General features: G+C 44.7%; 1 protein-coding gene across 1 annotated transcript; it reads right to left on the bottom strand.

The window, feature by feature from the left end:
* Positions 1 to 27,581, bottom strand: LOC119975576. The gene is made up of 2 exons (XM_038815365.1): positions 27,447 to 27,581; positions 1 to 3,782 (listed from the first exon to the last, which is right to left on the bottom strand). The coding sequence occupies exons 1-2, from the start codon at positions 27,544 to 27,546 to the stop codon at positions 1 to 3; spliced, it is 3,882 nt and encodes a 1,293-aa protein (XP_038671293.1). The 5' UTR covers positions 27,547 to 27,581.

Here is a 27,581-nt window from a genome sequence, read left to right as displayed (position 1 = left end):
TTAATTGGTTTTCTGAGTGAACCATTGGCACACAGCAGACACCATTCCTTTCAATCCTTTTCTTTCCTTTTGCCTTTTCTTTACAGCTTGATATTCTTTCCATTCCTCTGGAAACAGCTCCTCTTTCCCAGAAACTTTTGCTATTAACTGAGCCTGTTTCTTGACTTCATTCAGGGACTGGATTCTCTCCATGAACCCAGTTTTAGCCTCCTCTTTCTCAGATTGAATCAGCAGATCGATGTAAGCTGGGGTTGATAATGGGTTTGGTCGGAGAGCGATTTCTTCAAGTCTTAAAATGCTTTGTGATGATTTTTCAATCAGTTCCAACACTGCATCCTGAACCTCATCCAATTCCTGCTGAAGTTTCTCCATGATGTTCTGCTGTGTCATCTTTTCACCAGATGCCTTTTCATACTTTTCCTTCAGCTCACTGTATGTCCTCTTCTCCTTTCTGGTTTCATAAATAAATCTGTACTTTTGGTTGAAATGAACATTCCACTTACATTTACCGGGACAGACTTTGCAGCAACCATTTCTGCCCATTGCTTTACATTTCTTTTTACCATTATCCTTAGGGATTTTACAGGGATAGTGACAGGTGAAGTGACATTTCTGACAGTTGGTTACATAAACACCTCTCCTATTGATGTCTATCTGGACTGGAACTGTGATTTCAACGTCATATTCAAAATCTCTATTTGCATCCAGATCGACCTGGTGTTGGTTCAAAGCTTGTTGGGTCTTCCTGATCTCCTCCAGTTTTGTCAGACCCGCATTAATCTGAGGCTGTAATCCCGCGATCGCAGCCTCCAGCTGCTGACGCTCCTCAAGGACCTCCTTTGTTAAGAGTAAACTCTTTGTTTCCATTTGGTTTAGAGCTCTAAAGAATTTTGTCATACTGTTTGATCCCATCTTCCAGAACATTGCATCAAAGTTATTGTTCTCTTCCTCGTCATCGCTCCCATCAGAGCTCCTTTTGTTGGCAGAGTTTCCAGAAGCTGAACTTTGAGCAAATATGGCTGAATTGTTGAATTTGAAGTGAACTGGAAAACCTTTTTTATCTTTGGGACACGGTACCTCAGCAACATTGATGGCCTCCAGAATGGGGGGATCCTGCCCATCTGCAAATGTCACCAGGATTTGGATATTCTCAGCAATATCTTTACCAAAAATGGAAAGAATTGAATCAAAGACATATTTCTGTGTATGAGTCAGACGAGCCAATGAGGCTTGAGCAACAAAACACACGGTATCGATGTGATCAACACCATCTGGGGAAGTAAAGAACTCTCGGATCTGATCAGTGATCAGTTTATCTCGGGTTATCCCCGTGGTATCTCCGAATCCCGGTGTGTCAATGATAGTGAGAGAGTAATCAATCTGGAATCCTTCTCGATGGTGGAGTTCATAGGCAGTGATTGAGGATGTCTGACTTTCAGCCTGGGATCTTCCTGTTCCTTCATCTATTAATTTATATCTGAAATTGTCCTCCCATTCTACACCCAGGATGTAGTTGATCATTCCATTGATGAGGGTTGTTTTTCCTGCTCCTGTTGCTCCAAGAACCATTATTGTCCTGACACTGTGTGTTGTGGTGGGTTTTCCGAAGGAGTATCTTACATGGTGTCCATCCTTGCCAAGTTTCTTCTTCTTTAAGGGGAGGGTGTAAATGGAAGGGTTCCCATTGGCTGTTAATGTACTTTTTCTGCGAAGTTTCTCAGCCAGTCTCGTTGGTTCATTTTCTATTTTTATTAAAACCTCACCACTTGGTTCACTGGAACCTCCTTCTCCACAGATAGCCGACACTCGCACTCTGTAGGATGTCTTGGGTTTCAATCCCTCTAAAGTATAACGACATTTACTATCTGTTGTCTTTATTTCCTCCCATAATCCATTCTCTGTGCTGGAAGTAACTGTCTTTTCTTCTCTATATTCTATCCTGTACTGAACTATCTCAACACCAGCTCCAATCTCAGTCGGCTTGTTCCACGTGAATGTTGCATTATACCCGTAAACCTGGAATGTTAAAGGTTTACCAGGTGGACTTGTAGGAAGTGTGGTGACACTGTAACTCTCACTGACCATGATGACCCCTGCCTTGGTCACTGCTCTGTATTGGAATTGATATTCCTGGTGTGGCTGTAACCTGGATATTGTGAAGGATGTGGATGTATCGGATGTATCCACAGTTTTCCATTCCTCCTGTTGGGTAGCTCGGTACGCCACCCTGTACCCAACAATCTCACCAGCTCCGTATCTCGGTGGCTGGAATTGGAGGGTCACACTGTCATGTGTTGTTCCACTAACCACAGGTCTCTCCGGCTGCGATGGGGGTTCGAAGCAGTGACTGACCACAAAACCTCTCTCATACAGGTAAATTGATGCTCCCACATTACTGTCATCCTGCACAGAAGCAACAATGAACTTTGTTTTCCCTCGCGCTCTGTTGGCTGTGGAAAAATCCAGGAATAAACGGGAGCATTCCCTCATCTTCTGGGATACAGACGCTGAGTTAAACCACTGCTGGGTGTGATGTTCTGCACTAACCCGGTCAGCAGGATTTGGGATCTGCATTTTCTCAGCTGTGTGAGATTGTAGGTACCTGTTTGCTTCTGACAGATAGAAATCCTCTTGATGCAGTGATGTGAATGTGAAACAGACCACATACTCTGTCTGTGAATCCAACACTTCTCTATCCAACTCACTCCTTGACTTCACAACGTGTATATCTTTCAATATTGAGAGATAAGATTTCACCACATTCATTTCCCGCTCCTGGTCATCCAGCCATTTGATCAGTGACTGGTGTTTGAATGGTGACTGTTCCTTGTTCTTCAGAATATCCACCAGCAACCCTTCCTCCTCCCCACCTCCACGGATAGATGGTAAAACTCTGGCTAAAGTCTTCTGGAAAACCAGTTTGTGCTCCAGACACATCTCACGGAATTTCATTATCCTGTTCCCAATCTCTGGAAATTGAGCAGTGACACTGTCTCTCATCATATCATTGCATCTCATCACTGCCTCATTGAGCTGCTCCAGCACAGACTGGGAGCGATTGACCAGTCCGACACTGATGTCTCGTACCAGCTGAGCAGCTTTGGAGTCCAGTTTGTTGAGTGGGTAGAGCCAGACTCTCATGGGCACTGTGTGTTCTCCATCCCGTCCCAGTAACTTTGGGAGGGTTCTGTAGATGTTAATGGCATCTTGGAATGTAGTAGGATTGTTTTCCAGGGAGAAATCCCCATAAAAGGTGCAGTTGAATTTCTGGGAATTGGATTTTTGTTCATCTGTCATTTTTAGGGAGGCCTGACCCTCAATTGCGATCCCAGGAATAATTTTAACTATAACTTCCAGGTTACCCTGAATATCCTGTAGGTTCTCTGTTGAAGAAACCTCTTGATCAAATACAAAGAAGGCCTGAGCCCCATACAGCACTGCTGTAACCACGTGAGTTGCTGTTCCCTGATCAAACACATACGGGTGGGTTACATTCTGCCTCCCTAAGTGACTCATTGTCAGCTGCTCAAACCTGGTTGTTGTTTGATATTGAAGGGTCACTCGGGCCTGTTGCTTTGATCTCTTTGTGTCACTGAGATATTTTGCAGATCCTTTCACCTGGATCAATCCACCTAAGAAACTTGCTCTCAATGATCCGTTCACATTCAGTGCAGATGCTTTTGTTTCAATAGAGTCAGAAGCGATGATGTGAAACTCAGTATTAGGCTGAGATTGAACATTCAGGTCAGTCTGCAGTGCCTTCAATTCCCACAGTGTTAAACCTACAAGAGAAAAATATATAACAAGGACGTTATAACCTTGTAGTTAGATAGGCTTGCAGGCACGGATGAGCCTGCCTGAATTGGGCAACGGAACAGGATAACTCAGTTTAAATTCATGATTGAATAAAGTGGCCCAGGATCATTTCGCCAAATAAACAATAATCGCAAGGATCATTAACTGCCAATAGTGTTAGAGATAGGTAATACGTTAGATACAACCTCTGATAGTGGAAGCGCGCTTCAAACCTTGTGTGAACAATATCCGGAATATTCCAAGCAACTGAGACAATTGTCAGGAGAATTGCATAAAAATTTAGGAGAAGAAAATGGCCACTGGGGGGAAAACTAATGCATTAAAATTGGGTATAAAATTGACAGAGAAAGGAATAGTTAAAACAGCCAAGGTCTTAAAAAAAAGAGGAATGCGCATATGGGAAAAGATCCAAGTCATTAGGCTATCCGCCTTGAATCTGTATATTAATCCATGTGAGTTTAAGCTTAAGTGGGATAAGGTGCTGTCAGGGACTTCAGAGTTCCCAAATCTTATCTCCCAGAATTCTGACATAATAAACTGCTTTGTTACTGATATTCAGGCCTTCGTGTGAATATTTTCACCCCTAACATTTAGTGTAAGTCTGGAAGGATTTGCTGAGCTGGACGCCGCTCGAGCCGGTGGACAAGGCGAGTAGTCAAACTTTTGACCGCCAAAACTTAGAATCACTTGGCAAGGCGGACAGACGGTGAGGTAACATCCAATAAATCTGGTATCAAGGCCAAATGAGTAAAAAAGTCAGTTTAAAAAATTTTCTTTGGTTTTTGAAGAGCAAAATACTCTTTAAAAAAAACAATGATCAAAGTTGGGTGTGATTTCTGTGGAACAGAGAAAAATGGTGAGATACACAGAAGTAAAGATAAGACAAATAAAGTTAGAAGCACAAATGACATAAATTAAACCTTCACACCATTTGGAAGACAGGCTGGTTTAAAGGAATTGAGCTCTAACTCCTTTAAGCATAGCAATAAAGTGGGTAAAGGTAGCGTAAAGACATCACAAAACTGCCAACAATTACGGCTAACGACTGTCCCGGAATGTCTCAAGGAGAAAAAAAATCAAATTAAGTGAAGTCCAAAAGATCAGAAAGGGGCTAAAACACTCAATTAGTTTTGTTCAGGAATATCTGAGGATGACTAACCCCCCCCCTCCCAAAACGAAAAATGGGGAGGAAAATCATACAAGATTACGGTTACAAACTTAACAATGGATACATGTCGAGAATAACTTCAGATCGTTTCAAGCCGTCCAGATAAATTCAGCAGTAATTCAACTCATTTGAAATAAAAGAAAAATAAACATCCAGTAATGTCTCTTTCCAAAAACCGGTTAAATAACGAACATTGAAAATTGAAAGAAAGGATGGATAATGTCTAAGGTCACATAGCGGATGGAGATGGCACCATGCCAAGTTCTCCACCACTTTCGATTCTGTACAAAAATGTAACCATTTCAGCAAGCAGGTCATCTGCACAAAGAAATATACATCTCTAAGAATAGCTAATGCCTCTAAAATTAATCAGTGGAAATTGACTTAAATGGAATGACACAGATAAAGTTTTCGAAGGACAATGAAAAATTTTGTTCAGTATTTTAATTGAGCTCCATTTTAGAGAAAGAGTGAGAGGGTTAGAGAGAGAGAGAGCCAGAGACAGAGAGAGGGACTGATAGAGACAGCGAAAGTTGAGAGAGCGAAAGAGAGCGAGTCAGGGAGAGACAGAGACGGGGAGGGGTAGTTAGATAAAGAGAAAGAGCGACAAGAGTTACAGAAACAGACAGAGTTATGTAGAGATAGACAGAGAGAGAGAGAGTTTTAGGCATCTAAACTTTGTTCTGAACTATTCACTGTCTCTGTATTCATGTTTCATTTTGCGACTTTGAGTTCAGACTTTGACTTTTAAAAGTTTTGTTACGAGCTGTGATTATTTGAAAGCTTCAAATTATCTACGCATTGCCTTTAAAGATTATAGTTTGAGTACAGTTAACAATTTTTTCTTTTCAAAGGCTATCATTGGCATTTCCAGGGTAATTTTGATACACAAGGAATTTTAATCAGGGTGCAAAATCACGTATGTAAAAATAAGAAAATATTAGTTTTATGGTGTTCAGTGGAGGTTAGGATAGTTGAAATTCATATGACAAATATGATCAAGCCGGTGTTTCATTAGTTCAGGGTTAAAACTTCCCTGACACAAATAATCATCAGTAGGGTGAAACTAACCTGTCTCACAACGCAGATGTTTTAATTATGAGATTGCAGAATTACTTATAAACAACAGATGGGTAAATGAAATATATCCATGATCAATGCAAAATTGGTTCACTCAAGAGTTTCAATAACATATTGTGTTCCCTGAAAGACTTGATAACGGGAATTTGGCAGCACTCCAACTTTTACTCCCAGTCCATTTGAGTGAAAAATATAAAAAAAAGTTTAGAGATGCGAATGGCATCATTCCAATTTATCCACCTACTATACGCCCCTTTTTGTCTCTGCAAGAAAATTAACCCTTTCAACAAGCTTTTGTGTGTAATCCAGAAGATGTCTTGACACTCCCATGCTGGGTTTGCCTGTGAGCTTTTAATTCCCTTTTAATTCTGATAAAGTAATGAACAGCTGAAGATGCATTTTTATTGGAACTTACAAATCTTAAGGTTTTGAATTTTCACCCTCTTAACGACCCAGACCTGACCATGTTCACAGATGGAAGAGCTTCCATCGGTGAAAGGGGGGAGCGGTTATCAGGATATGCTATAATCAACCAGGGTGGGGAGACAGTAGAATCAGCAGCATTTGAAACTCCATTCTCGGCCCAGCAAGCAGAATTGTTCGCACTAATACGCGCATGCGCACTAGGAGCAGGCAAAAAAGTCAATATTTATACAGACTCCAGATATGCCTTTGGAGTCGTACATGATTTTGGACAATTATGGAAGAACAGAGGATTCTTAACATCCGCTGGCACCCCAATTTCCCATCAGCAGCTGGTGACCCAGTTACTCCAAGCTCTTATGCTCCCAGAAAAGGTAGCAGTGATAAAGTGTACTGCCCATACGAAAGGAAAAACTCCAGTAGGTGAAGGAAATAGGCAGGCCGACCACCAAGCAAAAGAAGCCTCAAAGTCAAAGGCCATGGTAGTGCCTAAAATGATGAGCCAGACTAAAAGCTCAAAAGACAAGTCCCCCTCTGAAAAACCTACGCCGACCATTACTGACGTAATCCAGCTACAGGAGGACGCTCCTGCTAGCGATAAAAAGTTATGGGAAGAATTAGGATGTATATATGATGACGAAAGTAAGCTGTGGGTCACCCCAGCAGGGCAGATATGTATGCCCGATGCTTTGGCAGCCTGGGTGACCGAATGTGTACACTTTGCAACTCACTGTGGTGCACGTGCTACAGATGATATACTGCTGAAAACCTGGTGGCATCCTAGGTTGCAGGAGCTAGCCCAACGAATTAGCAGTCACTACTTGACATATCAGCAGTATAGCCCTGGTAAGGCAGTGCCCTGTGAGCCGGGGAAAACACCATTGCCCGAGGGTCCCTTTGAGACCCTGCAACTGGACTACATTGAGTTGGAAAGATGCCAGTGTTATAAGCATGTATTAGTGATTGTTGATGTGCTTAGTAAATGGATAGAGGCCTATCCTACTGTAGATAATAAGGCTTCAACTGTAGTAAAAGTTCTTATGCATGAAATTGAATCATGGGGGGGACTTCAACTGTGTACAGGATCCAAAGACGGACAGATCAAACCCCAAAACGGGGAAAACCTCAAACTTGGCAAGGGAACTCGGTCACTTTATGGAGCAGATGGGAGCTGGGGACCCCTGGAGGTTTGCCCACCCGGGGGAGAAAGAATTCTCCTTCTTCTCCCCAGTACACAACGTGTACACCAGAATTGACTTCTTTGTGGTGGGGAAAGCGGTGCTTCCAGGGATAGACAAAGTGGAATACTCCGCAATTTTGATATCAGAACACGCCCCACACTACATGGACGTGCGGCTGGAGACGGGAAGGGCCCAGTGCCCCACATGGAGCCTTACTAACTGACAAGGCCTTCAGCGAAAGGATAGCACGGGCCATAGCGGAGTACACGGAGCACAACCAAAACGAGGAGGTATCATCCTCCACGTTCTGGGAAGCGCCTAAGGCCGTACTAAGAGGGGAACTCATTGCCTTCAAAGCGCAAAGAGATAGGGAGGAAAGGGTGGCTAGGCAGAAGCTGGTCGACTCCATACTGGAGGTAGACCGTAAATACTCCGAGGCCCCGACCGTAGAGCTCCTGCCGGAGAGAAAAGAACTACAAAGGAACTTTGACCTGCTCTCCACCAGGAAAGCAGTGCACCAACTCCGCCAGGCGCGCGGGACCCTGTATGAACACGGAGACAAAGCCAGCCGCCTGTTGGCACACCAGCTGAGAAAGCAGGCAGCCACCAGAGAAATTGCGCAAATCAGGGGTACCAGAGGCACGTTGGAAACAGAACCAGAGAGGATTAACAAAACCTTCAAGGCCTTCTACCAAGAGCTGTACACCTCAGAGCCCCCAACGGGGAAGGCTGGGAGGAGCCGGTTCCTTGATGGACTGGACATACCAGTCGTGGGAGAGGGAAGGAAACGGGACCTGGAAGCACCACTAGCACTGGGAGAGATCATGGACAGCATTAGCTCCATGCAGACGGGGAAGGTGCCGGGGCCGGACGGATTCCTGGCGGACTTCTACAAAAAATTTGCGACAGCGCTGGCCCCGCACCTGCGGGAGATGTTCACAGACTTGCTAGCTCGGGGCACACTGCCACCCACGTTAGCACAGGCCTCAGTCTCGCTGATACCTAAGAAAGACAAAGACCCAACGGAATGTGTGTCATACAGACCCATATCTCTGCTGAACGCAGACGCCAAAATACTGGCCAAAATCCTAGCCAAAAGGCTAGAAGACTGTGTACCTGAGGTGGTCACAGAGGACCAGACGGGCTTCGTCAAAGGTAGACAGCTCACCTCAAACATCAGGCGCCTGCTGAATGTGATAATGACCCCCTCTGGGGAGAGAACACAAGAGGTGATCATCTCCCTGGACGCAGAAAAGGCCTTCGACAGAGTCGAATGGAAATACCTCATAGAGGTACTGGAGCGGTTCGGGCTTGGAACAGGGTTCACCGCTTGGGTAAAGCTCCTATACAACGCTCCCATGGCGAGTGTACGGACCAACAATACCAACTCCCAATACTTCCAGCTGCACAGGGGCACCAGACAAGGATGCCCACTGTCCCCGCTGCTGTTCGCACTAGCAATCGAACCGCTAGCAATCGCGCTCAGGGCAGCAAAAAATTGGAGGGGGATCCGAAGGGGAGGCAGAGAGCACAGAGTCTCACTCTATGCAGATGATCTGCTCCTCTACATCTCGGACCCACAAAGCAGCATGGACGGAATCATCGCGCTTCTGAAAGAGTTTGGAGCCTCCTCGGGCTACAAACTCAACATGAGCAAAAGCGAGATCTTCCCAGTACACCAGCAGGGGGGGGGGCAGCACTAAAGGGGCTGCCGTTCAAACAAGCCCGACATAAATTCCGCTACCTGGGGATCCAAATAGCCCATGACTGGAAAGGGATCCACAAATGGAACCTCACCAGCCTGATGGAGGAAGTTAAAAAGGACCTGCAAAGATGGAACACACTCCCGCTCTCCCTCGCGGGGAGAGTCCAGACGATCAAAATGAACGTACTGCCCAGGTTCCTCTTCCTGTTTAGATCCATTCCGATCTACATCCCCAAGGCCTTTTTCAAAGTGCTGGACAAACTTATCATGGCGTTCGTATGGGGGGGTAAAAATGCTAGGATCCCAAAGAAGGTCCTACAAAAAACAAAATCCAGGGGGGGGCTAGCCCTCCCGAACCTACAATTCTACCACTGGGCGGCAACAGCCGAGCGAGTAAGGGGATGGATCCAGGAGCCAGAAGCCGAGTGGGTGCGTGCGGAGGAGGCCTCCTGCATGGGGACCACCCTCCGGGCCCTCGCCACGGCAGCACTCCCATCCCCACCCAAAAAACACTCCAGCAGCCCAGTGGTGACAGCCACCCTCCAATCCTGGAACCAACTGCGGCAGCAATTTGGCCTGACCAAAATGTCGGACAAGGCTCCCATCTGCAACAACCATAGGTTCACACCAGCACTGACTGACGCCACCTTCAAAAGGTGGAGGCAGGACGGGGGGGACACTGACAGTCAGGGACCTATACACGGACGACAGGATCGCAACACTGGACGAACTGACAGAGAAATTTCAGCTAGCTGGGGGGAACGAGCTGCGGTACCTCCAGCTCAAAAACTTCCTACGAAAGGAGACAAGGACGTACCCACAACCGCCACAACAGACACTACTGGAAGACCTACTGGACGCAAGTATCCTAGAGAAAGGGAACTGTAGCGACTTGTATGACCGACTGGTAGAAAGGGACAACACCGTACTGGACGCAACAAGAAGGAAATGGGAGGACGACCTGGGGATGGAGTTAGGGTGGGGACTCTGGAGCGAAGCACTGCATCGGGTCAACTCCACCTCCACGTGCGCAAGGCTCAGCCTGACGCAACTAAAAGTGGTACATAGAGCCCACTTAACGAGAAACCGTATGAGTAGGTTCTTCCCGGAGGTGGAGGACAGATGCGAACGGTGCCAAAGAGGCCCGGCCAACCACGCCCACATGTTCTGGTCTTGCCCCAGACTTGTGGAGTACTGGATAGCCTTCTTCGAGGCTATGTCCAAAGTGGTGGGAGTGAGGGTGGAGCCATGCCCGATAGTGGCGGTCTTCGGGGTTTCAGAACAGCCAGATCTATTCCTGGGGAGGAGGGCGGACGCCCTTGCCTTTGCCTCCCTGATCGCCCGCCGTAGAATCCTGTTTGGCTGGCGGTCAGCAGCACCGCCCAGAGCTGCAGACTGGCTGTCCGACCTCTCGGAGTCTCTCCAAATGGAGAAAATCAAATTCGCCATCCGAGGGTCGGACGACGGCTTCCACAGAACGTGGGAGCCATTCATGCAATTGTTCCGGGACCTGTTTGTGGCCAACGTACAAGAGGAAGAATAGTCAGGTGGCCAAGAATCAGGGGAAAATGGATGGGAATCGGGGGAAGGTTGTTGGGGGGGGGGGGGGGGGGGGGGGCACGGGTTCGTTATGGGGGTTTGATGGCTAGCTAAGGCCCAAAACCAAACTGTAAATAAATGCCAATAAACATGTGCCTCGGCCATATTGGGGAATGTAAAATATGTATGCCGGCTAAAGGGGGGAGGCCACAGTTATTATTACGAAGATGCTTACCTGTAAATATATATGTTAACTGTTGCGTGTTCTTTTTTTTTTGCTTCCTCTCTCTCTAACAATTTGTAATTTGTTCAATATAAAACATGAAAACTGAATAAAAAACATTTATAAAAAAAAAATGCATGAAATTGTACCAAGATTTGGAATCCCCTATCGTTTAAGCTCTGATAATGGACCTCACTTTGTGGGACAGATCAATAAAGAATTCTGCACTCAACTGGGAATTAAACAGCAGTCACACTGCGCCTACAGACCCCAGGCAGCTGGGATAGTGGAAAGAGCTAACCAGACTCTGAAAACCAAACTTGCTAAGCTACAAGCAGAGACCGGAGCCACCTGGCTCAAACTTTTACCTATTTCACTTTTCCAGATCAGAACCACCCCTGCGGGAAAGACTCGATTGAGCACCGCTGAAATCTTGTACGGAAGACCCCTTCGCACCCCCTGGGACTGTCATACATCCCGAGACATCCAGTTCCACCACATGACTACAGAAATGGCTAATTATATAATTGCCCTCACTAAAGTATTAAAGAGTCTCCATTTAAGAGTACGTGCCACGCAAGAGGAAGTGCCACCCTTAGCTAGCTCCGATATTGTGCAACCAGGAGATCATGTGATGATCCGCAATTGGACACGGAAGGGGTTGGAACCACGTTGGGAAGGACCGTTCCAAGTTCTCCTAACCACCCCCACGGCAGTCAAAGTTGAAGGACGCAATGCGTGGATTCACACCCACCACTGTAAGCTAGTGAAGTTTTCGTGATTATTAACTCTCGTTTTTAAGTTTTAGGTACATACGACCTTACTCGGACTAGGGGCAGGACCCCACGATGAAGCTGCTCTTTTTACTAGTGATCCTTGCCAGCGCCATCCAGTTTACATTCACTAGCGACCGGCGATGTAGACCCGGTGGAAGAATTCTGCACCTTTGGTGTGAGGACACCTTTAGCTGTGCCAACAGCACCACAGATGAGACCTTGTGGACAGCGACCCCGGTAGATACCTGCATCACCATCATTCATCAAGACGAGCAGAAGCCTCGGTTCCTGACTACCCGCGCGCGGATCCCTGACCTGCGATCGCTACGCTTGCCGGTGGGACTACCGGTGTACGAGGAAAGGCAAGCCACGAGTTCCTGAATGTGAGACTATCCATACTCACCTGCCTACCAGGAGGAAGCGGGCAACGCACCATGTGACTGCAAATTCATTCCTGTTTATGTCTTATACTTATGCAAAGAAATTGAATGTCTCCTTTTGTTGGGTATTTACGCATGTTCCTAGCCATGCCCATGGGGGTATTCCCTTGGTCCCTAATTCCTATTTGATCGAGGAGGTCGCAGAATGGGCTTTGCGACGTAATCACACCGATTCTGATAATGATACACAAGATATGATAAATTGGCGATCGGCCGGGTTCAATATGAACAGATTTAAAGGATGGTGGTGGCCAAAATTTACTGTAACCCGTCAGCCGCCCTACCTGATCCTCCCCAAGTATGCTAAATTTCCAAAAGGCAGTATATGTTTTAAAAAGGATCATGCCAATGGGACCCACCCGGTAGGTACCAGCCAATGTAACCAGACCTTAATTTGGCAACCACCCATAACTAATCTTACACAAAAAGGCTTGTTCACCTTTAATTGGTCAGCAATAGAAAACCATACCAGTGGCGGCCCCTGGAGGGGGGAGCCGACTAGAATCATGATGACGGATGCCAAGGGGAACTTGACCTCGTACAATGATACCTATTTTATATCCGGACATAAAGCATATGAAAATTGCAGGAAAATTGGTCGGGTTCTTGCGATATGGGCTTTGTAGTCCCTGGCATCACCCATTATACAGATCTATCCAAACATCCCCATGCCCAAACCACTAGGTCCCTTGTGCCTTGGGAGGTGATAGCTACTGTCCTTTGCCCGCAGTTTGGCAGTATTAGATCTCTCCAAAAAGTCACCAAGCTCCGGGATATATTGGAGCAGGTGGCTAATGATACCGCGGAAGGACTCAGTGAGCTCAGCGCAGAGTTAGTAGCTGTTCGGACGGTTGCCTCACAGAACCGCATGGCTCTAGACTACCTCCTCGCCAATGAGAGAGGTACATGTGCTGTAGTGGGTTCTGAGTACTTATATCCCTGATAGCTCGGAGAACATTACTCACCTAGTGGACCACATTAGGGATGGGGTAAAGAGACTCCGCCAGACCTCCTCGGATGACTGGTGGGGATGGCTGTGGTCTAGCTCCTGGACCACCTATCTGTTTCATGGATTTATTATCTTTATCGCTATTTGCATTTTGCTGTGTATTATTGTAACCTGTGTTAAATGCTTTTGTAATTGTTTCGGCACCTCTGTGATGCCACAGATGCTGCAGTGGCTTTCCCAGTTAGACAAGCAGGACTTAGTAAAGTGACGAAAATGTGTATGAGGACGTAGGACCAAAGGATGATTTCCCAGAGGAATTCCTCAGACTCTCAAGGATAAGCCCCTTTCAGAGGGAGACTGCTGTGTGATCAGGGAATGATCAAAGGGGGGAATGAGGAGGTGAAGAAAGGGTTAATAGCTAGGAAGAGCCAGAATGACCGGGATACATTAGTGGAAAATCACAAAGTAGAGGAAGGTGTTATTGAAGCCATTGAAGGAGAATGAACTTGCTTAGATAAGGGAGTGATATTTGAAGTCGTGAGCCGACTCATGACTATAAGCCAAACAGCCTTGAGAAACAAGGCGCATGGCCGGATGACAGGATATGAAATGTGGGAGCCGTTTGCAACTATAGCTAACACTTGTTAATTAAGCTAAGACTGCTACATACTCATGTGCCAATAGATAACTTCAAAGTCTGTAAAATCATGTACTGGAACTATTGCAATAACAAATCTATGCTTTGTAATGTGGGCAAGCTCAAGAGAATGTAAGAGACAGCCCCTTAAAGAAACATATAAAAAAGGGATGCTTTGAGCAAGACTTTGGCACTCTCAGAGGTGTTTCTTTGGAATACCTAGAGAGCGGCCCCGATCGCAATAAAGAATATTCTGAAGTACGGACGTGTTCGAGATCGTTTCTGAGTACGGACTGAGAGACAAGTGAGTTAGACACGCATTCACATAACGAGAGTGGGATCAATGGAGTTGAATTGCAAAAGGGATCCAAGTATGAGAACAAAATCACTCAAGTGGGAAACAAGTAAAATAGGCATTTAAAAGAAAGATAATAACCAGAGAGATTATTATTTCTAGAGCAATGAAATTAAAGACATTTATTAAAAATATGAATTCTGACAGTAATATTTAAAATATTCAAGGATGATGATCACCAGATTTTATAGAAATTAAGAAAAATAAATATGATCTAGTGGATCACACAGAATGAACAGAGATTAATATAGAATCTGACAGAGGATCACACGGCTCTTACTGAGATTAATATAGAGTCTGACAGAGGATCACACGGTTCTTACTGAGATTAATATAGAATCTGACAGAGGATCACACGAACGGGGGAGTGGCGATTCTGGTGGGGAAAAATGTGTTGTTTGAAGCATCGGAGGTGGTGGCGGATAAGGGGGGTAGGTATGTTATGGTTAGGGGCAGGCTACAAGGAGAGAAGGTGGTACTTGCTAGTGTGTATGCCCCAAATTGGGACGATGCGGGCTTTATGAGGCGTATGTTGGGACGGGTCCCAGATCTGGAAGCGGGAGGTCTGATCATGGGGGGGGGGGACTTCAATACGGTGTTGGATCCTTCACTGGATCGGTCCAGCTCTAGGACGGGTAGGAGGCCGGCGGCGGCCAAGGTACTGAGAAGGTTTATGGACCAGATGGGTGGGGTGGATCCATGGAGGTTTGTGAGGCCGAGGGCACGCAAGTACTCTTTCTTCTCCCACGTACATAGGGTCTACTCTCGGATAGACTTCTTCGTGGTGAGTAGGGGACTGATTCCGAGAGTGGAGGAGGCCGAGTATTCGGCCATTGCAATCTCAGACCATGCTCCGCATTGGATAGAGTTGGAGAAGGGGGAGGTGCGGGACCAGAGCCCGTTGTGGCGGTTGGATGTGGAGTTGTTGGCGGAGGAGGAGGTGTGTAGGAGGGTCCGGGCAAGTATTGAGGGGTACCTCGAGGTGAATGATACGGGGGAGGTTCAGGTGCGGATGGTCTGGGAAGCCCTGAAGGCAGTGATTCGTGGGGAGCTGATATCCATCCGGGCACACAGGGAGGGGAGCGAGAGGAGTGAGAGGGATAGACTGGTGGGAAAGATGCTGGAGGTAGACAGGAGGTATGCAGAGGCACCAGAGGAGGGACTGTTGGGGGAGAGGCGCAGCCTGCAGGCTAAATTTGATTTGCTGACCACTAGAAAGGCAGAGGCACAGTGGAGGAAGGCACAAGGGGCAGTGTACGAACATAGTGAAAAGGCGAGTAGGATGCTGGCTCATCAGCTCCGCAAGTGGGATGCGGCTAAGGAAATTGCTGGAGTGAGAGACAAGAGTGGGAATGTGGTGCGGAAGGGGGTAGAGGTGAATGAGGTCTTCAAGGACTTTTACGGGGAACTGTACCGGTCGGAGCCAACAGGGGAGAGGAGGGGAATGGAGAGGTTCCTCGACGGGCTTTCTTTCCCGAAGGTGCAGGAGGAGCATGTGGAGGGGTAGGGTGCGCCGATTGAGCTGGAGGAGCTAGTTAAGGGGATCGGGCAGATGCAGTCAGGGAAGGCACCGGGGCCGGATGGGTTCCCGGTGGAATTTTATAAGAAGTTTGTGGACCTAGTGGGCCCCTTGCTGGTGCGGACACTCAATGAAGCGTGGGAAGGGGGGACTTTGCCCCCGAAAATGTCGCGGGCGCTGATCTCGTTAATTTTAAAGAGGGACAAGGACCCCCAGCAGTGTGGTTCATACAGGCCCATATCTCTCCTCAACGTAGATGCCAAGGTGAAGAGGTGGAGAGGTTTGGTGCGAGGTGGGGAGGAACATGTCGTTGTATGCCGATGACCTGTTACTGTATGTGGCGGACCCGGTGGGAGGGATGCCGGGGGTGATGGAGCTACTAGCTGAGTTTGGGACCTTTTCAGCTTATAAATTAAATTTAGGCAAGAGTGAGGTGTTTGTGGTGCACCCTGGAGACCAGGAGGAAGGAATTGGTAGGCTCCCGCTTAGGTGGACAGGGGAGAGCTTTAGGTACCTGGGGGTGCAGGTGGCCAGGGACTGGGGGACTCTTCACAAACATAATTTCACCAGACTTGTAGATCAGATGGAGGAGGAGTTCAAGAGGTGGGACATGCTGCCATTGTCGTTGGCGGGGAGGGTACAGTCCGTCAAAATGACGGTGCTTCCGAGGTTCTTGTTCCTCTTTCAGTGCCTGCCCATCTTTATCCCCAGGGCCTTCTTTAGGAGAGTGACTAGCAGTATTTTGAGCTTTGTGTGGGCACATGGGACTCCGAGAGTGAAGAGGGTGTTCCTGGAGAGAGGGAGTGTTAGAGGCGGGCTGGCGCTGCCCAACCTTCTGGGGTACTATGGGGCGACCAATGTGTCAATGGTGCGTAAATGGGTGATGGAGGGGGGAGGGGTGTCATGGAAAAGAATGGAGATGGCGTCATGTAGAGGTACAAGCTTGGGTGCCATGGTAACGGTGCCGTTGCCGCTCTCCACTAAGAGGTTTACCACGAGCCCGGTGGTGGCGGCGACCCTAAGAATCTGGGGACAGTGGAGACGGTATCGGGGGGAAACAGGGGGCCCGATGGAGGCTCCACTGGGTGGCAATCATCGGCTCATCCCGGGGAACAAGGATGGGGGATTTAGGGGGTGGCAAAGGGCGGGCATCAGTAAATTAAGGGACCTGTTTATTGGCGGGAGGTTTGCAGGCCTGGGGGAACTGGAAGATAAATTTGGGCTTCCCCAGGGGAACATGTTCAGATACTTGCATGTAAAGGCGTTTGGTAGGCGACAGGTAGAGGGATTCCCTTTGCTGCCCTCGCGGGGGACGATGGACAGAGTGCTTTCGGGGGTGTGGGTCGGAGAGGAGAATGTGTCTGACATCTATAAGGTAATGCAGGAGGTGGAGGAGTCGTCAGTGGAGGAGCTGAAGGCTAAATGGGAGGAGGAACTCGGGGAGCAGATAGACGACGGGACTTGGGCGGATGCCTTGGAGAGAGTCAACTCTTCCTCCTCATGTGCGAGGCTTAGTCTCATCCAATTTAAGGTGTTGCACCGGGCCCACATCTCCGGGACAAGGATGAGTAGGTTCTTTGGGGGTGAGGACAGGTGCACCAGATGTTCGGGGAGTCCAGCGAACCACGCCTATATGTTCTGGGCATGCCCAGCACTGGAAGAATTCTAGAAGGGGGTGGCGGGGACGGTGTCGAGGGTGGTTGGATCCAGGGTCAAACCAGGGTGGGGACTCGCGATTTTTGGAGTTGCGGTAGAGCCAGGAGTGCAGGAAGCGAAAGAGGCCGGTGTCCTGGCCTTTGTGTTCCTAGTAGCCCGACGAAGGATCTTGCTACAGTGGAAGGATGCAAGGCCCCCAAGTGTGGAGACCTGGGTCAGTGACATGGCGGGATTTATAAAATTGGAAAGGGTCAAATTTGCCCTTAGAGGATCAGTACAAGGGTTCTATAAACGATGGCAGCCTTTTCTGGACTTCCTGGCTCAAAGATAGGTGTCTTGGTCAATAGCAGCAGCAACCCGGGCGCGGGGGGGGGGGGGGGGGGGGGGGGTGTTCCTTTTTGTAGTTTCTATTCTGTAACTTTATATTCTGTTGATTTGTGTTGTTGTTAAAATGCTGTGTTGTTCATTGAGGTGGGGCGAATGTTTATGATTGTTACTATTATTGTTATTTTTGGTATTTTACTCTGGTGCGTTGTTGTTGTATAAATTCAAAATTTTTCAATAAAAATTATTTTAAAAAAATATATAGAATCTGACAGAGGATCACACGGCTCTCACTGAGATTAATATAGAATCTGACAGAGACAATCACACGGCTCTTACTGAGATTAATATAGAATATGAAAGAGAGAATCACACGGTTCTTACTGAGATTAATATAGAATCTGACAGTGAGGATCACACGGTTCTTACTGAGATTAATATAGAATCTGACAGAGAGGATCACACGGCTCTTACTGAGATTAATATAGAATCTGACAGAGAGGATCACACGGCTCTTACTGAGATTAATATAGAATCTGACAGAGAGGATCACACGGCTCTTACTGAGATTAATATAGAATCTGACAGAGAGGATCACACGGCTCTTACTGAGATTAATATAGAATCTGACAGAGAGGATCACACGGCTCTTACTGAGATTAATATAGAATCTGACAGAGAGGATCACACGGCTCTTACTGAGATTAATATAGAATCTGACAGAGAGGATCACACGGCTCTTACTGAGATTAATATAGAATCTGACAGAGAGGATCACACGGCTCTTACTGAGATTAATATAGAATCTGACAGAGAGGATCACACGGCTCTTACTGAGATTAATATAGAATCTGACAGAGAGGATCACACGGCTCTTACTGAGATTAATATAGAATCTGACAGAGAGGATCACACGGCTCTTACTGAGATTAATATAGAATCTGACAGAGAGGATCACACGGCTCTTACTGAGATTAATATAGAATCTGACAGAGAGGATCACACGGCTCTTACTGAGATTAATATAGAATCTGACAGAGAGGATCACACGGCTCTTACTGAGATTAATATAGAATCTGACAGAGAGGATCACACGGCTCTTACTGAGATTAATATAGAATCTGACAGAGAGGATCACACGGCTCTTACTGAGATTAATATAGAATCTGACAGAGGATCACACGGCTCTTACTGAGATTAATATAGAATCTGACAGAGAGGATCACACGGCTCTTACTGAGATTAATATAGAATCTGACAGAGAGGATCACACGGCTCTTACTGAGATTAATATAGAATCTGACAGAGAGGATCACACGGCTCTTACTGAGATTAATATAGAATCTGACAGAGTAGGATCACACGGCTCTTACTGAGATTAATATAGAATCTGACAGAGAGGATCACACGGCTCTTACTGAGATTAATATAGAATCTGACAGAGAGGATCACACGGCTCTTACTGAGATTAATATAGAATCTGACAGAGAGGATCACACGGCTCTTACTGAGATTAATATAGAATCTGACAATGAGGATCACACGGTTCTTACTGAGATTAGTATAGAATCTGACAGAGAGGATCACACGGCTCTTACTGAGATTAATATAGAATCTGACAGAGGATCACACGGCTCTTACTGAGATTAATATAGAATCTGACAGAGAGGATCACACGGTTCTTACTGAGATTAATATAGAATCTGACAGACAGGATCACACAGCTCTTACTGAGATTAATATAGAATCTGACAGAGAGGATCACACGGCTCTTACTGAGATTAATATAGAATCTGACAGAGAGGATCACACGGCTCTTACTGAGATAATATAGAATCTGACAGAGAGGATCACACGGCTCTTACTGAGATTAATATAGAATCTGACAGAGAGGATCACACGGCTCTTACTGAGATTAATATAGAATCTGACAGAGAGGATCACACGGCTCTTACTGAGATTAATATAGACTGAGATTAGATAATCTGAGCAGAGAGGATCACACGGCTCCTTACTGAGATTAATATAGAACTGACATGAGAGGATCACACAGCCTTCATACTGAGATTAATATAGAATCGACAGAGAGGATCACACGGACCTTTACTGAAGATTGATATAGAATCTGACAGAAGAGGATGACAAGGTTGCTCTACTGAAGGTTTAATATAGAATCTGACAGAGAGATCACACCGTTCTTACTGAGAGATTAATATAGAATCTGACAGAGCAGGATTCACAACGGTCTCAATACTGAGATTAATATAGAAGCTGACAGAGAGGATCACACGGCTCTTACTGAGATTAATATAGAATCTGACAGAGAGGATCACACGGCTCTTACTGAGATTAATATAGAATCTGACAGAGAGGATCACACGGCTCTTACTGAGATTAATATAGAATCTGACAGAGAGGATCACACGGCTCTTACTGAGATTAATATAGAATCTGACAGAGAGGATCACACGGCTCTTACTGAGATTAATATAGAATCTGACAGAGAGGATCACACGGCTCTTACTGAGATTAATATAGAATCTGACAGAGAGGATCACACGGTTCTTACTGAGATTAATATAGAATCTGACAGAGAGGATCACACGGCTCTTACTGAGATTAATATAGAATCTGACAGAGAGGATCACACGGCTCTTACTGAGATTAATATAGAATCTGACAGAGAGGATCACACGGCTCTTACTGAGATTAATATAGAATCTGACAGAGAGGATCACACGGCTCTTACTGAGATTAATATAGAATCTGACAGAGAGGATCACACGGCTTCTTACTGAGATTAATATAGAATCTGACAGAGAGGATCACACGGCTCTTACTGAGATTAATATAGAATCTGACAGAGAGGATCACACGGCTCTTACTGAGATTAATATAGAATCTGACAGAGAGGATCACACGGCTCTTACTGAGATTAATATAGAATCTGACAGAGAGGATCACACGGCTCTTACTGAGATTAATATAGAATCTGACAGAGTGGATCACACGGCTCTTACTGTGATTAATATAGAATCTGACAGAGAGGATCACATGGCCCTTACTGAGATTAATATAGAATCTGACAGAGTGGATCACACGGCTCTTATTAAGATTAATATAGAATCTGACAGACAGGATCACACGGCTCTTACTGAGATTAATATAGAATCTGACAGGGACAATCACACGGCTCTTACTGAGATTAATATAGAATCTGACAGACAGGATCACACGGCTCTTACTGAGATTAATATAGAATCTGACAGAGAGGATCACACGGCTCTTACTGAGATTAATATAGAATCTGACAGAGTGGATCACACGGCTCTTACTGAGATTAATATAGAATCTGACAGACAGGATCACACGGCTCTTACTGAGATTAATATAGAATCTGACAGACAGGATCACACGGCTCTTACTGAGATTAATATAGAATCTGACAGAGAGGATCCCACGGATCTTTCTGAGATTAATATAGAATCTGACAGAGAGGATCACACGGCTCTTACTGAGATTAATATAGAATCTGACAGAGAGGATCACACGGATCTTACTGAGATTAATATAGAATCTGACAGAGAGGATCACACGGCTCTTACTGAGATTAATATAGAATCTGACAGAGAGGATCACACGGTTCTTACTGAGATTAATATAGAATCTGACAGAGAGGATCACACGGCTCTTACTGAGATTAATATAGAATCTGACAGAGAGGATCACACGGCTCTTACTGAGATTAATATAGAATCTGACAGAGAGGATCACACTGCTCTTACTGAGATTAATATAGAATCTGACAGAGAGGATCACACGGCTCTTACTGAGATTAATATAGAATCTGACAGAGAGGATCACACGGCTCTTACTGAGATTAATATAGAATCTGACAGGAGGATCACACGGCTCTTACTGAGATTAATATAGAATCTGACGAGAGGATCACACGGCTCTTACTGAGATTAATATAGAATCTGACAGAGAGGATCACACGGCTCTTACTGAGATTAATATAGAATCTGACAGAGAGGATCACACGGCTCTTACTGAGATTAATATAGAATCTGACAGAGAGGATCACACGGCTCTTACTGAGATTAATATAGAATCTGACAGAGAGGATCACACGGCTCTTACTGAGATTAATATAGAATCTGACAGAGAGGATCACACGGCTCTTACTGAGATTAATATAGAATCTGACAGAGAGGATCACACGGTTCTTACTGAGATTAATATAGAATCTGACAGAGAGGATCACACGGCTCTTACTGAGATTAATATAGAATCTGACAGAGAGGATCACACGGCTCTTACTGAGATTAATATAGAATCTGACAGAGAGGATCACACGGCTCTTACTGAGATTAATATAGAATCTGACAGAGAGGATGACATGGCTCTTACTGAGGTTAATATAGAATCTGACAGAGAGGATCACACGGTTCTTACTGAGAATAATATAGAATCTGACAGAGAGGATCACACGGCTCTTACTGAGATTAATATAGAATCTGACAGAGAGGATCACATGGCTCTTACTGAGATTAATATAGAATCTGACAGAGAGGATCACACGGCTCTTACTGAGATTAATATAGAATCTGACAGAGAGGATCACACGGCTCTTACTGAGATTAATATAGAATCTGACAGAGAGGATCACACGGCTCTTACTGAGATTAATATAGAATCTGACAGAGAGGATCACACGGCTCTTACTGAGATTAATATAGAATCTGACAGAGAGGATCACACGGCTCTTACTGAGATTAATATAGAATCTGACAGAGAGGATCACACGGCTCTTACTGAGATTAATATAGAATCTGACAGAGAGGATCACACGGCTCTTACTGAGATTAATATAGAATCTGACAGAGAGGATCACACGGCTCTTACTGAGATTAATATAGAATCTGACAGAGAGGATCACACGGCTCTTACTGAGATTAATATAGAATCTGACAGACAGGATCACACGGCTCTTACTGAGATTAATATAGAATCTGACAGAGAGGATCACACGGCTCTTACTGAGATTAATATAGAATCTGACAGAGAGGATCACACGGCTCTTACTGAGATTAATATAGAATCTGACAGAGAGGATCACACGGATCTTACTGAGATTAATATAGAATCTGACAGAGGATCACACGGCTCTTACTGAGATTAATATAGAATCTGACAGAGAGGATCACACGGCTCTTACTGAGATTAATATAGAATCTGACAGAGAGGATCACACGGCTCTTACTGAGATTAATATAGAATCTGACAGAGAGGATCACACGGCTCTTACTGAGATTAATATAGAATCTGACAGAGAGGATCACACGGCTCTTACTGAGATTAATATAGAATCTGACAGAGAGGATCACACGGCTCTTACTGAGATTAATATAGAATCTGACAGAGAGGATCACACGGCTCTTACTGAGATTAATATAGAATCTGACAGAGAGGATCACACAGGCTCTTACTGAGATTAATATAGAATCTGACAGAGAGGATCACACGGCTCTTACTGAGATTAATATAGAATCTGACAGAGAGGATCACACGGCTCTTACTGAGATTAATATAGAATCTGACAGAGAGGATCACACGGCTCTTACTGAGATTAATATAGAATCTGACAGAGAGGATCACACGGCTCTTACTGAGATTAATATAGAATCTGACAGAGAGGATCACACGGCTCTTACTGAGATTAATATAGAATCTGACAGAGAGGATCACACGGCTCTTACTGAGATTAATATAGAATCTGACAGAGAGGATCACACGGTTCTTACTGAGATTAATATAGAATCTGACAGAGAGGATCACACGGCTCTTACTGAGATTAATATAGAATCTGACAGAGAGGATCACACGGCTCTTACTGAGATTAATATAGAATCTGACAGAGAGGATCACACGGCTCTTACTGAGATTAATATAGAATCTGACAGAGAGGATCACACGGCTCTTACTGAGAGTAATATAGAATCTGACAGAGAGGATCACACGGCTCTTACTGAGATTAATATAGAATCTGACAGAGAGGATCACACGGTTCTTACTGAGATTAATATAGAATCTGACAGAGAGGATCACATAGCTCTGACTGAGATTAATATAGAATCTGACAGAGAGGATCACACAGCTCTTACTGAGATTAATATAGAATCTGACAGAGAGGATCACACGGATCTTACTGAGATTAATATAGAATCTGACAGAGAGGATCACACGGTTCTTACTGAGATTAATATAGAATCTGACAGAGAGGATCACACGGCTCTTCCTGAGATTAATATAGAATCTGACAGAGAGGATCACACGGCTCTTACTGAGATTAATATAGAATCTGACAGAGAGGATCACACTGCTCTTACTGAGATTAATATAGAATCTGACAGAGAGGATCACACGGCTCTTACTGAGATTAATATAGAATCTGACAGAGAGGATCACACGGCTCTTACTGAGATTAATATAGAATCTGACAGAGAGGATCACACAGGCTCTTACTGAGATTAATATAGAATCTGACAGAGAGGATCACACGGCTCTTACTGAGATTAATATAGAATCTGACAGAGAGGATCACACGGCTCTTACTGAGATTAATATAGAATCTGACAGAGAGGATCACACGGCTCTTACTGAGATTAATATAGAATCTGACAGAGAGGATCACACGACTCTTACTGAGATTAATATAGAATCTGACAGAGAGGATCACACGGCTCTTACTGAGATTAATATAGAATCTGACAGAGAGGATCACACGGCTCTTACTGAGATTAATATAGAATCTGACAGAGAGGATCACACGGTTCTTACTGAGATTAATATAGAATCTGACAGAGAGGATCACACGGCTCTTACTGAGATTAATATAGAATCTGACAGAGAGGATCACACGGCTCTTACTGAGATTAATATAGAATCTGACAGAGAGGATCACACGGCTCTTACTGAGATTAATATAGAATCTGACAGAGAGGATCACACGGCTCTTACTGAGATTAATATAGAATCTGACAGAGAGGATCACACGGCTCTTACTGAGATTAATATAGAATCTGACAGAGAGGATCACACGGTTCTTACTGAGATTAATATAGAATCTGACAGAGAGGATCACATGGCTCTGACTGAGATTAATATAGAATCTGACAGAGAGGATCACACAGCTCTTACTGAGATTAATGTAGAATCTGACAGAGAGGATCACACGGATCTTACTGAGATTAATATAGAATCTGACAGAGAGGATCAGACGTCTATTACTGAGATTAATATAGAATCTGACAGAGAGGATGACACGGATCTTACTGAGATTAATATAGAATCTGACAGAGGATCAGACGGCTCTTACTGAGATTAATATAGAATCTGACAGAGAGGATCACACGGTTCTTACTGAGATTAATATAGAATCTGACAGAGAGGATCACACGGCTCTTACTGAGATTAATATAGAATCTGACAGAGAGGATCACACGGCTCTTACTGAGATTAATATAGAATCTGACAGAGAGGATCACACGGCTCTTACTGAGATTAATATAGAATCTGACAGAGAGGATCACACGGCTCTTACTGAGATTAATATAGAATCTGACAGAGAGGATCACACAGCTCTTACTGAGATTAATATAGAATCTGACGGAAAGGATCACACGGCTCTTACTGAGATTAATATAGAATCTGACAGAGAGGATTCCACGGCTCTTACTGAGATTAATATAGAATCTGACAGAGAGGATCACACGGCTCTTACTGAGATTAATATAGAATCTGACAGAGAGGATCACACGGCATCTTACTGAGATTAATATAGAATCTGACAGAGAGGATCACACGGCTCTTACTGAGATTAATATAGAATCTGACAGAGAGGATCACACGGCTCTTACTGAGATTAATATAGAATCTGACAGAGAGGATCACACGGTTCTTACTGAGATTAATATAGAATCTGACAGAGAGGATCACACGGCTCTTACTGAGATTAATATAGAATCTGACAGAGAGGATCACACGGCTCTTACTGAGATTAATATAGAATCTGACAGAGAGGATCACACGGCTCTTACTGAGATTAATATAGAATCTGACAGAGAGGATCACACGGTTCTTACGGAGATTAATATAGAATCTGACAGAGAGGATCACATGGCTCTGACTGAGATTAATATAGAATCTGACAGAGAGGATCACATGGCTCTGACTGAGATTAATTTAGAATCTGACAGAGAGGATCACACGGCTCTTACTGAGATTAATATAGAATCTGACAGAGAGGATCACACGGCTCGTACTGAGATTATTATAGAATCTGACAGAGAGATTCACACGGCTCTTACTGAGATTAATATAGAATCTGACAGATAGGATCACACGGATCTTACTGAGATTATTATAGAATCTGACAGAGAGGATCACACGGCTCTTTCTGAGATTAATATAGAATCTGACAGAGAGGATCAGACGGCTATTACTGAGACTAATATAGAATCTGACAGAGAGGATCACACGGCTCATACTGAGATTAATATAGAATCTGACAGAGTGGATCACACGGCTCTTACTGATATTAATATAGAATCTGACAGAGAGGATCACACGGCTCTTACTGAGATTAATATAGAATCTGACAGAGAGGATCACACGGATCTTACTGAGATTATTATAGAATCTGACAGAGAGATTCACACGGCTCGTACTGAGATTAATATAGAATCTGACAGGGAGATTCACACGGCTCTTACTGAGATTAATATAGAATCTCACAGAGAGGATCACACGGATCTTACTGAGATTATTATAGAATCTGACAGAGAGGATCACACGGCTCTTACTGAGATTAATATAGAATCTGACAGAGAGGATCACATGGCTCTTACTGAGATTAATATAGAATCTGACAGAGGGGATCACATGGCTCTTACTGAGATTAATATAGAATCTGACAGTGAGTTTCACACGGCTCTTACTGAGATTAATATAGAATCTGACAGAGAGGATCACACGGCTCTTACTGAGATTAATATAGAATCTGACAGAGAGATTCACACGGCTCTTACTGAGATTAATATAGAATCTCACAGAGAGGATCACACGGATCTTACTGAGATTAATATAGAATCTGACAGAGAGGATCACACGGCACTTACTGAGATTAATATAGAATCTGACAGAGAGGATCACACGGCTCTTACTGAGATTAATATAGAATCTGACAGAGAGAATCACACGGATCTTACTGAGATTAATATAGAATCTGACAGAGAGGATCACACGGCTCTTACTGAGATTAATATAGAATCTGACAGAGAGGATCACACGGCTCTTACTGAGATTAATATAGAATCTGACAGAGAGGATCACACGGCTCTTACTGAGATTAATATCGAGTCTGACAGAGAGGATTACACGGCTCTTACTGAGATTAATATAGAATCTGTCAGAGAGGATGACACGGCTCTTACTGAGATTAATATAGAATCTTATGGAGTGGATTACATGGCTCTTACAAAGATTAATATAGTTTCTGATAGTGAGTATCATAAGGTTCTGACAGGGATTATTCAAATATCTGATGGAGAGGAGCAGGCGTTTCTGAGACAAATTAATGTTAGTATATTACCTGGGATCAGCGAGTCGGATCGGCAGTCATACAGCATTCCCAGCTGGAATGGGAGGCCCAGAGCAGCCAGTTCTATTGTCACTCTCTCTCTGTGAGTCATTGTTCAAACCTCAGAAAATTCCGAGTGTGTTACCT

This window comes from Scyliorhinus canicula, chromosome 13, assembly GCF_902713615.1.
Source record: "Scyliorhinus canicula chromosome 13, sScyCan1.1, whole genome shotgun sequence".
NCBI classification, from domain to species: Eukaryota; Metazoa; Chordata; class Chondrichthyes; order Carcharhiniformes; family Scyliorhinidae; genus Scyliorhinus; species Scyliorhinus canicula.
Note: the sequence above shows the minus strand (reverse complement) of the source record. Positions and strands in the feature narration are given on the sequence as shown.